At 52.0% G+C, this 10,914-nt stretch overlaps 4 protein-coding genes across 4 annotated transcripts; 1 reads left to right on the top strand and 3 right to left on the bottom strand.

Moving 5' to 3' along the window:
• Positions 1 to 47: 47 nt before the first annotated feature.
• Positions 48 to 407, bottom strand: ENH_00005050 (hypothetical protein; the record flags this gene model as incomplete). Its single annotated transcript, XM_013578462.1, has 1 exon — positions 48 to 407. The coding sequence occupies one exon, from the start codon at positions 405 to 407 to the stop codon at positions 48 to 50; it is 360 nt and encodes a 119-aa protein (XP_013433916.1).
• A 2,490-nt stretch (positions 408 to 2,897) lies between these two features.
• Positions 2,898 to 5,891, top strand: ENH_00005040 (3-oxoacyl-(acyl-carrier-protein) synthase III family protein, putative; the record flags this gene model as incomplete). The annotated part of the gene is made up of 6 exons (XM_013578461.1): positions 2,898 to 2,987; positions 3,696 to 4,029; positions 4,370 to 4,695; positions 4,970 to 5,188; positions 5,323 to 5,391; positions 5,796 to 5,891. 6 exons carry the CDS (start codon positions 2,898 to 2,900, stop codon positions 5,889 to 5,891), a joined length of 1,134 nt encoding a protein of 377 aa, XP_013433915.1.
• Positions 5,892 to 7,480: 1,589 nt separating this feature from the next.
• ENH_00005030 (hypothetical protein, conserved) lies at positions 7,481 to 9,093 on the bottom strand (the record flags this gene model as incomplete). The annotated part of the gene is made up of 4 exons (XM_013578460.1): positions 7,481 to 7,708; positions 8,467 to 8,567; positions 8,739 to 8,811; positions 8,947 to 9,093. 4 exons carry the CDS (start codon positions 9,091 to 9,093, stop codon positions 7,481 to 7,483), a joined length of 549 nt encoding a protein of 182 aa, XP_013433914.1.
• Positions 9,094 to 10,665: 1,572 nt separating this feature from the next.
• ENH_00005020 (hypothetical protein) lies at positions 10,666 to 10,913 on the bottom strand (the record flags this gene model as incomplete). Its single annotated transcript, XM_013578459.1, has 1 exon — positions 10,666 to 10,913. A coding segment is annotated over one exon (248 nt), but the record flags the coding sequence as incomplete, so codon positions are not given.
• Position 10,914: the final 1 nt, after the last annotated feature.

Here is a 10,914-nt window from a genome sequence, read left to right as displayed (position 1 = left end):
TGCTGCAGCGGAGAGCAGCAGCTGCGCTTTTTCTTTCTTCAAAAGATTTACAAATTTGCCTTCTGCACACTTCTGGGGGCCCCCCGGGTCCTGGGGGCCCCCAGGGGCCCCCAGGGGCCCCCAGGAGCCCCCAGGGGCCCCCAAGGGGCCCCCTTGCCCTTGCGGGCCCCTGGGGGCCCCCTGGGGGCCCCCAGGGGGCCCCCAAGGGGCCCCCAAGGGCCAAAACTCACAGTTCCGAAGACCAAATGTTTGCAGAAGATTTCCTTGAGTTCTTCTTCAGGGGCCTCTTGGAGAAGCTGGCGGGCCTGGGCGAGGGTTTGGGGGTTTCGGTCTGCTGCCAGCCAGGCGCGGGCCTGCGCCTTCAAGTGGCTGTCGGAAAGCCGGCTCAAACAGCTTTCTGCGTCCATTTTTGAAAGCAGTTTGCAAAATAAATGCAAAATAAATGCAAAATAAATGCAAAATAATCCAAAAGAATCCGAAAAATCCCGAAAAAGTGCAGCTTTCCACTGAAGATCGCGCCGGAAGCCGCGGACTTGCACACCCTGGCTGCTCCGCTGCATCGACTGCTCTGGCCCACGCGCCACTGAGGCTGCGAAGCTCCCACAAAATTAAAATTAAATATATTTCGCTTTTTAAATATAAATGAACTTTAAAATTCTCTTCTGGACGCTCTAGTCCGTATTTCTCGACCTGTTCAGGTGTACGTACACCGTGCACAGCGCCGCCAGACGGGGAGAACTTCTGCGAAACTCGGAAAGATTTGAACTATAAAGTACAACTCTAAAGTACTTCACTACAAGTTTTCCTAAAAAACAAATATGAAGCAAATAGGATTATTTTTTTCCGCTTTTTACCCCCGTTACACTTTGAGGTGGCGATACACCCCAACTTCACTGGGCTGCACGACGTCTCGCCTCTCCCGCCGGCCGTTAAAACAGTTTTTATTTTCTGCCAGAGACAGCTTAGCTTCTAAGTAATTCATTTTAGAATATTATTTCCCTTTTTGTCTCCCGCAAGGGCTGTCTTTACACCCGAGACACAAAGGCACAGCTGCATGTCTTGCAGCAAAATGCGAATTTCAGAATTTTCTCCGAGGCCTTAACTCCGCAGCTTCGCCGCTTTCTAGCGCTTCCCCTTGCTGCCCTCTGGCCTTACAAATAGCCCGGCAAACAGCAGCAAAGCGCCCGGGAAACAGCAGCAATTTGCTGCAGCAAACTGCTGCAGCAAACTGCTGCAGCAATTTGCTGCAGCAAGCAATTTGCTGCACTTTGCTGCACTCCCGGGGCCCTTAGGCACAGCCAAAGAGGCCTGGGATCGGCTCCCCTGCCTCTTCTTCTTTAAATAGTTTTGCTGCGAAGTTTTTGCAGCAAAAAAGTATTTTAGAGTTCCATTTTGCTGAAATCTTTGCATTTATATTCGCCTACATTCTCATAACATATATATATATATATATGTATATTTTTTTAATATTTATATTTATATTTATATTTATATTCATGTTTATACTTATATTTATATTTGTATTTATATCTATATTTATACTTATATTTATATTTATACTTATATTTATACTTGTATTTATATTTATATTTATATTTATATTTATATTTTTATTTATATTTATATTTATATCTATATTTATATTTATATTTATATTTATATCTATATTTATATTTATTATTTCTGTTTATCTTTTTGTGCTGTATAAGAGCTTTTAGGGGCCCCAAGTGCAGTTTTGAAGAGGCAGAGCCGCCGGCACCCCAGCAGCGCGAAGCAGCAGCAGCAGCAGCAGCAGCTGCTGCTGCTGCTGCTGCTGCTGCTGCTGCTGCTGCTGCTGCTGCTGCTGCTGCTGCTGCTGCTGCTGCTCTGTGCTGCTGCTGCTGCTGCTGCTGCTGCTGCTGCTGCTGCTGCTGCTGCTGCTGCTGCTGCTGCTGCTGCGCACTTGCTTCTGCTGCTGCTGCTGCGCACTTGCTGCTGCTGCTGCTGCTGCAGCAAGGGCGCTGGTCTGCTGCTGCTTCCTGGGCTACGAGGGGCCCCTCAAAAGAAGCTGGGGGGCCCCCACTTCGAGTTTTTAATACTTGTTGGGCTCGAAAAAATAAAAGTTTTAATAATTTAAAAATAAATATTTTCAATTATTTTTATTTAAAAAGAACTGCGAGGAAAGAAAAGACCTGCAAAGAGCTGCACGGGAAGCGCGCCGCAGACACCGCAGCAGCTGTACGTACACCTCAACGAGGCGGCGCACAGCAGCAGCAACAGCAGCAGCAGCAGCAGCAACAGCAGCAGCAGCAGCAGCAGCAGCAGCAAAACAATTTAAAAGTGGAATTGATTCAAAGTTTTGGATTTAAAAAATAAAAATTAACTTCGAAAAGCCTCCTTGCATGCGCGGCCTCGGCGTGGCGACTGGCGGGCGAGTTTGTCTCAGTGGGATTTTGCGATGGGGCGAAGTGTCTTTTTTGGAAGTCTTTGGAGTTTAAAAATGAAATAAATGAAAATAAATAATAAAATTAACTCAAAAACAATTTGCTGCTGCTGCTGCTGCCGCATTTGCTGCTGCTGCTGCAGCGCGCTGCTATCCACGCAGTCTCACAGCCCCGGCTGCGTGGCTGCGGCTCGCGGCGGCGAGCAGCAGCAGCAGCAGCGCAGCAGCAGCAGCAGCAGCAGCAGCAAATCAATTGATGGCGTTTTACGCGCGTTTAAAGCCCCAGTCTCGCGGCCAACTCTGCTGCTGCTGCTGCTGCTGCTGCTGCGGGCCCCAGACACTCCGTGGGCCCCCGCTGCAGCAATGTCTTTGTCTTCTTCGAATTTCTTTTTTTATTTTTGCTGCTTTTAAAATTCCCTCCGCCCTTCCCTGATGCCAGTGGCCCCCAGCCGGCTGTCTGTACAGGTCCCTGGCGATGGCGGGGCTCGGCCAAAAGGCCTCGCCACTTCTTTTCTTCTTCTTTCTCTTCCTGGGGGGCCCCCTCTCGGGGGCCCTCTCTGAGTTCGTGAGGGCCCCGGGGGCCCCCGCCCCGGCTCTGGCGGCTGCGGGGCCCCCGTGCGCTGCGCTGGGGGCCCCCCGGGGGCCCCCGGGGGCCCCCGGGGGGCCCCGGGGGCCCCTCTCGCGCCCCCGCGCTGCTGCGGCCTTCCTCTCCGCGGGGGGGCCCCCCCCCCTTGTCCGCCAGCAGCTGAGGGCCCCCCGAGGCGCGCGGGCCCTCGCGGCGGCCCCCAGGGGCCAGGCGGCTTCCTGCGTGGGCACTGGCTGCAGGATTCTGGGGGTGGGGGCAGCGGTGCCGGAAACGCGCATCACGAACGACGATCTCGCGAAAATTGTGGACACAAATGACGAAGTGAGTCTAAAAAATGAACTGCAGTGAATTCTTTTGTCTTTTGCGGGCCGCAGGGCGCAGATCCGGTCGCCGCGCGCTGCGCGCGCGTTGTTTGCGGTGTACGTACACCTCGCGCCTTGCACGAAAAGTCTGAATTTCGCGTTTTTTGCGCATTTTTGCGTCACTTAATTTCGAACGCGTTTTGCAATGTGTAGAGCAATAAAAGTTTTGCATTTGTGGCCTTTCTGTGCGCGATGGCGGCGCTTTCGGCCGCGCCGGCCCCCGCGCTTGCGGAAACTTGAATTTTCGGAAAGCTGCGGATTTCGCGGAGCCCGCGCGCGATCTCCGGGATTTTTGCACTCAACTGACTTTAATTTTGCATTTGGAATTCGAATTTCCGGAAATGAACGCGAGTTTGCGTGTGGTTTCTGCGGATCGGCGCAGTGGATCCGGACGCGGACGGGCATAGCTGCGCGGCGCGTGCTGCGGCACGGCGAGGCGCTGCGGGACTTGTCCGTGGCAGCAGCAAAGAAAGCCCTCGCAGCCAGCGGCCTCAAAGCCAACAACTTGGACATTTTGCTTCACGCCTCTTCTTCTCCCGACGACCTCTTCGGCGACGGCCCCTGGCTGGCTGCGCAGCTGCAGCAGCCCGGAGACCCCCCGGCCCCCGCCTTCGACTTGACTGCCGCCTGCTCCGGCTTCGTCGTCGGCCTCATCACAGGTCTGCTGCTGCTGCTGCTGCTGCTGCTGCTGTTGTTGTTGTTGCTGCTGCTGCTGCTGCTGGTGATGGTGGTGGTTGGGGTGGCGGTGGTGTTCTGGTGATGGTGGTGGTGGTGGTCTGGTGGTGGCGGTGATGGTTGTGCTGCTGCTGCTGCTGCTGCTCATGCTGCTGCTGCTGCTGCTATTGCTGGGTTGCTGCTGCTGCTGCTTTGGATGAGAGGGTCTGTCGCGTTTCGCCGGGCTGTCGCCCAGCCCCCCCTGACGCTGCGCCCCGCCTCTGCCTCTGCCGCTGCTGCTGCTGCTGCTGCTGCTGCTGCTGCTGCTGCTGCTGCTGCGCGCAGCAAACATGTACCTGTCGAGCCCGGGCAGCCCCTACCGCACGGCGCTGCTCGTGGGCTCCGACGCCCTCAGCCGCTGGCTGGACTGGAAGGACAGAAACACTTGCATATTATTTGGAGACGGAGCAGGAGCAGCAGTGCTGTCTGCTGCTGCTGCTGCTCCTGCTGCTGCTGCTGCTGCTGCTGCTGCTGCTGAGCAGCAGCAGCAAGACCCGCAGAAGCCCCTCGGACTCCTCAGTTATGTGCTGCACAGCGACGGCTTCGAACAAAAGCAAATTCAACTCCACTTCAGAGGCGCGGAGGCGCCGCTCTCGCTGCGGCGCCCAGGTGTACGTACACCCCAGCCTGCAGCAGCGCAGCAGCGCAGCAGCTTTTTCTGCCGCCGAGTGCCGCTTAAGCTTTAAATGAGTTTCTTTTTGCTTCTTTTGAAATAAACTCCGAGATTTGCTTCGCTGCTGCTGCTGCTGCTGCTGCTGCTGCTGCTGCGCCCTCGCGCTTCTTGGGGTGTACGTACACCCTCTCGCCGCGCGCCGCTGCGCCCCCAACCAACGCCACCTGCTGCTGCTGCTGCTGCTGCTGCTGCTGCTGCTGCTGCTGCTGCAGGGGGGCTGCGTGAGCGTGAGCAGCGGGGCGTTTGCGCCGCTGTCGATGAACGGGCGAGAAGTCTTCAAGTTTGTGTCTCGAAAAGTGCCGCAGTCTTTGGAAGCAGCTTTTGCTGCTGCTGGCGTTGCTGCAGCAGAAGTCGACTGGCTGCTGCTGCACCAGGCCAACAAACGCATTCTCGACGCTGTCGCCGACAGACTCAACATCCCCAAACACAAGGTCCCCGCTGCTGCTGCTGCTGCTGCTGCAGGCCCTGCTGCTGCTGCTGCTGCAGGCGCTGCTGCTGCTGTTGCTGCTGCAGTCGCTGCTGCTGCTGCTGCTGCTGCAGGCGCTGCTGCTGCTGTTGCTGCTGCAGTCGCTGCTGCTGCTGTCGCTGCTGCAGTCGCTGCTGCTGCTGTTGCTGCTGCAGTCGCTGCTGCAGTTGCTGCTGCTGCTGCTGCTGTAGCAGTGGTCGCTGGCGTCTTTCTCTGATGTTCATTTCTGCTGCTACTGCTTTTGCTGCTGCTGCTGCTGCTGCTGCTGCAGGTGCTCTGCAACCTTGAGGAATACGGAAACACCTCAGCGGCGTCCGTTCCCCTCTGTCTGGCAGAAGCGGTGGGTTATTTCTGAGGGTTTAGGGTTTAGGGTTTAGGGTTTAGGGTTTAGGGTTTAGGGTTTTGCAGGATGAGTTTTCAGTTTCTGGAGTTGAGGCGAAGGCGGTGTGCACGGGGTTTGCAGCTGAGGTGTACAGACACCCCACGTTCGTTTCGCGTCACTTTTTGCTTTTAATATTTCATTACTTTTATTTCATTTTTGCATTTATTGTTTTAAATTGTTTTATTTTCAGGTCCAAGAAGGAAAAGTCAAAAAAGGAGATGTCATTGCCATAGCGGGCTTCGGCGCGGGGCTCACGTGGGCAGCAGCAGTGCTGCGGTACGGCTAGTTCGCCTCTGCTGCTGCTGCTGCTGCTGCTGCTGGAGCAGCAGCAGCAGCAGAACTCTGCTGCTGCGGAGCAGCAGCAGCAGCAGACTGCTGCTGCTGCTCGAGCAGCAGCTCCAACGAAGCAGCAACAATAGCTGCTGCAGCGACTGCAGCAGCAATAGCAACAACAATAGCTGTAGCAGCAGCGACAGCTGCTGCTGCAGCAGCTGCAGCAGCAGCTGCAGCAGCAGCTGCAGCAGCAGCTGCTGCCGCTGCAGCAGCAGCGTCAATTTTGCTGCGCAGAGTCAGCTGTCCTTTCCCCCCTTTTTCAGGAAAGAAGCTGAAGGCTGCAGCTACTCTTAGCGGACTGGGAGATAGGCAAGTATCTCATCTTCCCGTTTAGGGTTTAGGGTTTAGGGTTTAGGGTTTAGGGTTTAGTGTCTGAGACAGTGTTGGCCAATTCTTATTTGCTGCTTTGCTGCAGCAGCGGCTGCGTAGCAGCAGCAAAGCCTGCGCTTATATATAATCCCAGGAAGTCATTTGTTGGTTTATTATGTAATATTTATTTACATTTATTTATTTTAAATAATTGCATATTTAAGTAGATATAAATACACTTGTATTTATAAACTTTAAATAATATATATATATATATATATATATATATATATATATATATATATATATATGTGTATATATATATATATATATGCATTTGTGTTTGTATATTTGTAAATACTTGCATATTAATATTCAGATATATACATACATTTGTATTTATATATTTATTTATAATTATATATATTTATATATGCATATATATATAATACATGTATATATATATTATATATGTATATATTTATATATATATTGTATATATATATGTATATATATATATACATATATATATACATATATATATATATATATATGTAGATATATATACCAATATATATTGGTAATTATATATGTTTTTATATATACATATTTGTACTTATAATTATATATGCATTTAAATACACATATTTGTACTTCTATATTTATAAGCACGCAAATAGAACCCCACAGGTGGAAGTGTTTCATTATGAATAAAATGCATTTTTTGCACTTTTAAAATATAAAAATATATTAAATAAATTTAAAATATAAAAACATAAAAGTGTAAAATTACTCCCTGAGGCATTTATCTGCTTGTAGCGGGGCTGCTGCTGCTGCTGCTGCTGCTGCTGCTGCTGCTGCACGTGCTGTTAGGCTAGGGCCGTCTTTTTTCTGCAGTTTGCGCTACTATTGCAAATAAAAAGGTTTTAAATGTAAAGAGTCGCAAAGAAAACTTCTCTATATTCTCAGTTGGCGTTCATTTAAAAGAAATGAAAATAAATTCCGATTGGCAGCGCCGGTGGACAGCGCTCAGGTGTACGTACACCTCGCGCCGGCAGCCCATTTCCACTTTTCCGATTTCTCTCCGGCGGCCACTTTTGACTTTCTTTTCAGCCAGCAGCTCTGCTGCTGCTAAATAATTGAAAAGCAACAGAAAAATTACAAAAAAAACAAACAAGTCGGGAAACAACTGGAGCTTTCCCGGAAATTAAGCAGCAGCAGCAGCAGCAGCGGTCAGCGCGCGTAGCTGCTGCTGAAGTCCTGCTGCATGAAGTATGGCGGCAGCAGCAAGTCCGGCCTCCCAAAGTGCTGCTGCTGCTGCTGCTGCTGCTGCTGCTGCAGCTGGGGGGCCCCTGCAGGCATTTCCAGCCTTATTAGGCCGTTGCTGTCGCTCCACCTCTTCGCCATTTCTGCAGTATTCTCCGTAATGCTGGGGACCAGCAGCAGCGCCAGAATCAGCACCTGAGCAGCAGCAGCAGCAGCAGCAGCAGCAGCAGCAAGCAGCACGCAGCAGCAGCTCTCTTAGCTGCAGCAACTTGGGAGGCGCAGCAGAACCTCCAGGTTGCCCAGAGAGCTCGAAACTGCAGCAAGACTTATAACAGCAGCAAGGCAGCAGCAGCAGCAACTCGCGAGCCAGCAGCAGCTCAGGAAGCAGCAGCAGCAACTCAAGCGATGCAGCAGCAACTCAATATGCAACAGCAGCTGGCGATGCAGCAGCAAATAAGGAAGCAGCAGCAGCTGGCGATGCAGCAGCAAGTAAGGAAGCAGCAGCAGCTGCCCAGACGGATCTGAGCTGCTGAAGAGCAGCACAGCAGCAAAGCCTGCAACTTCAGCAGCAAATCCTGCAGCTGCAGCAGCAAAACCAGAAGCTGCTGCAGCACGCCCCGCAACTACTGCAGCAAAAGCTGCAACTGCAGCAGCAAAGCGTGCAAGTGCTGCTGCAGCAGAAGCTGCCACTGCAGCAGCAAAGCGTGCAAGTGCTGCTGCAGCAGAAGCTGCCACTGCAGCAGCAAAGCGTGCAAGTGCTGCAGCAGAAGCTGCCACTGCAGCAGCAAAGCGTGCAAGTGCTGCTGCAGCAGAAGCTGCCACTGCAGCAGCAAAAGCTGCAGGTGCTGCAGCAGAAGCTGCCACTGCAGCAGCAAAAGCTGCAAGTGCTGCAGCAAAACTGCAAGTGCAGCAGCAAAAGCTGCCAGTGCTGCAGCAAAACTGCAAGTGCTGACCTTTAAGCCGAGCTCTATGAGGCCCAGGACCGTAGAGAGAATGTGGACGCCCTCTTCGGCGCTGCTGATGGCGAGCCACTCGTGGGAGAGCCAGCGCGGTGCTGCAGCAGCAGCAGCAGCAGCAGCAGCAGCAGCAGCAGCAGGAGCAGCAGCGCAGCAGAACTTGAACTGAAAAGTTGAACTGGAGGTATTTTTCCGGGAAAAAAGCTGAAATTAGGCTTTTAAAGTCGCTTTTGCAAAAAAAGGGAAGGAAAAGAGGGCTGGAAACTCACGCCAGTACAACAAAAAGATGACGTCTTGCACGCAGGAAAGCATCATGAAGAAGACCATTGAGCGCTGCTGCCGCTGCAGCACAAGGAATAAACTACGGGGGGCTGCAGAGGCGCTGCGGGCGCGCCGCAGGCAGCGGCTTTCTGAAGCTTTGCAAGTTGGCTGCAGCAGCAGCTGTGCAACTTCTGCTGCTGCGGCGCTGCGACGCACCTTTCTGTCCTCAGGCACGTAGAAGAAGACCCACCAAAGGTACAAATAAAGAGGGAAGTTGCAGTCGGGCCTTGAAATGCAAGAAAACGCGGCCAAGACGGCCACGCACAGCATCAGGCACTGCACTGCGTCCCGCGCGGTCGCCATCTTCGCGGCCAAAAGAGCTGGAAAGCGCAGACGATCCGCTTATTTGCCCCGCTCAAAAGACTCCAATTATTCAAATAATGCTATTTTAAGGGAAGATCGGGCGAAACGAGCGCCGCAGCCTTCGTTTTCGCTGTTTCCCACGCGCAGAGCCAGCTGCGGAGAGTCCGCGGTGTCCGCTGCTGCTGCTGCTGCTGCTGCTGCTGCTGCTGCTCAGCGAACGCAGAGAATGTCTGCGCTTCCAAATCTCGAGATATTTTGCAAATGCTATAAAGTAAAAACGATAAAAAGAAAGTTTGGGCCAGAGCTGTTTGAACTGGCCGCAGCTGCAGCCGCTGGAGGGCCCCAGCCCTGCGCGCGCGCCCACACCGCTGCCGACTCTGTCTGAGCTGCAGCAGAAAACACCTGCAGCCGAAGGGCCTCGCCTATAAATGCAACGCCTTCTTCTCTTCTCTTTTTATTTATAAAATAATAAAAGAAAATTTCATAATATGCTTTCGAAAGAGAGGGAGTGTTGCAGCGGCGCAAGCACGAACTCGGAAACTGAAGAACGCTTCGAGCCATTGGCTCTCTGCAGCTGCGCAGCCCAGAACGCAGCTTTCTTAGCGAATTAAAGTTCATTTTGTACCATTTTTATCATTCCATTTTATTCAAAAGTTCTTTTTTAATCACTGAATAATATAATACTTCAACTGGCGGCGCTGGCCTCAAGCTCACGCTCAAGAAGCCTCCTCTACAGGCATTTCTCAGTTCATGTTTCGCTCGCCCGTAGCCACTGGCCCCGTCTTTTGCACAAATTGACCAGAGTTTGAAACTGAATAAATATAACTTCAAATGAACAATGCTAGGCAATTAGTTCATTACTGTTTGTCCAGCGCCATCTTCGCTGTAACACGCACGAGGGAATGCGCTGCTCTCCAGTTTCAAGACTGAGTCCCCCGGCTGGTTTTGCACGCATATAAACTGTTTTAAATGTTATTTTTATTGTTTTCAATTGTCTATAAAACTTATTTTGTTGTTTTCAATTGTCTGTTAAACTTATTTCCATTCTCGACTCTCCGTGCTGCATTATATTCAGCTGTCTGCTGAGCCTGTAGGACAACGCCGCATGCACTGTTTCCCGGCGCCAGTACAACTCGTTGCATTCTTCAAGTGTTTGCAAGGCGATTACCAACAATTTCATTTATTTATTTATATTTTTGCATTTCTTTTAATTGAATATTAAAGTTGTAATTGTTCTGAAAGGCGGAAAGCGCTTTCAGCTGTGCCGGCGGCTAAAGTGGCGCGGCAGCCGCGCAGTTCAACTCTGGCGCTGAGTGCCCGAAAGGCTTCGCCGCAGTCGAAGCCGCTGGAAATAAAAAGCGAAAAAGCTTCGAAAAGGACTTTTTGACTTTTTCGGAGCCCGAGAAGCGGCGAAAAAAGCGGATTCCCGGAAAGCAGCAGCAGCAGCAGCAGCAGCAGCAGCAGCAGCAGCAGGGTGTTGCTGCTGGTACCTGAATCTGCGGAAAGCTGGAGGAAAGCGGGTCTTTTTGTTGGTTTTTTTTTCTTTTTTTTGCCAAGACGGAAGCAAAAGCCTCAAGCGCGGATGGTGGGGTTGTTTTGCCCCGGCAAAAGCTCCGAAAAGGAAGCCAGCGGCAAGCCAAAGGCCTCGGCGACCCCGGCGTGGAAGACCCTCCCGCGGGCGAGGTTGAGCCCCTGGCGCAGCGCCCCGCAGCGCCTGCAGGCCTCCAGCCAGCCCAGATTGGCTATTTGCAGAACAAAAGGCACAGCGGCGCTCGCGAGCGCCGCTGTGCCGGTGGCCTCCACAGCGGCGCTCGCGAGCGC

The sequence above is a fragment of the Eimeria necatrix genome, genomic scaffold (assembly GCF_000499385.1).
Source record: "Eimeria necatrix Houghton genomic scaffold, Enh_scaff1148, whole genome shotgun sequence".
NCBI lineage: Eukaryota > Apicomplexa > Conoidasida > Eucoccidiorida > Eimeriidae > Eimeria > Eimeria necatrix.
Note: the sequence above shows the minus strand (reverse complement) of the source record. Positions and strands in the feature narration are given on the sequence as shown.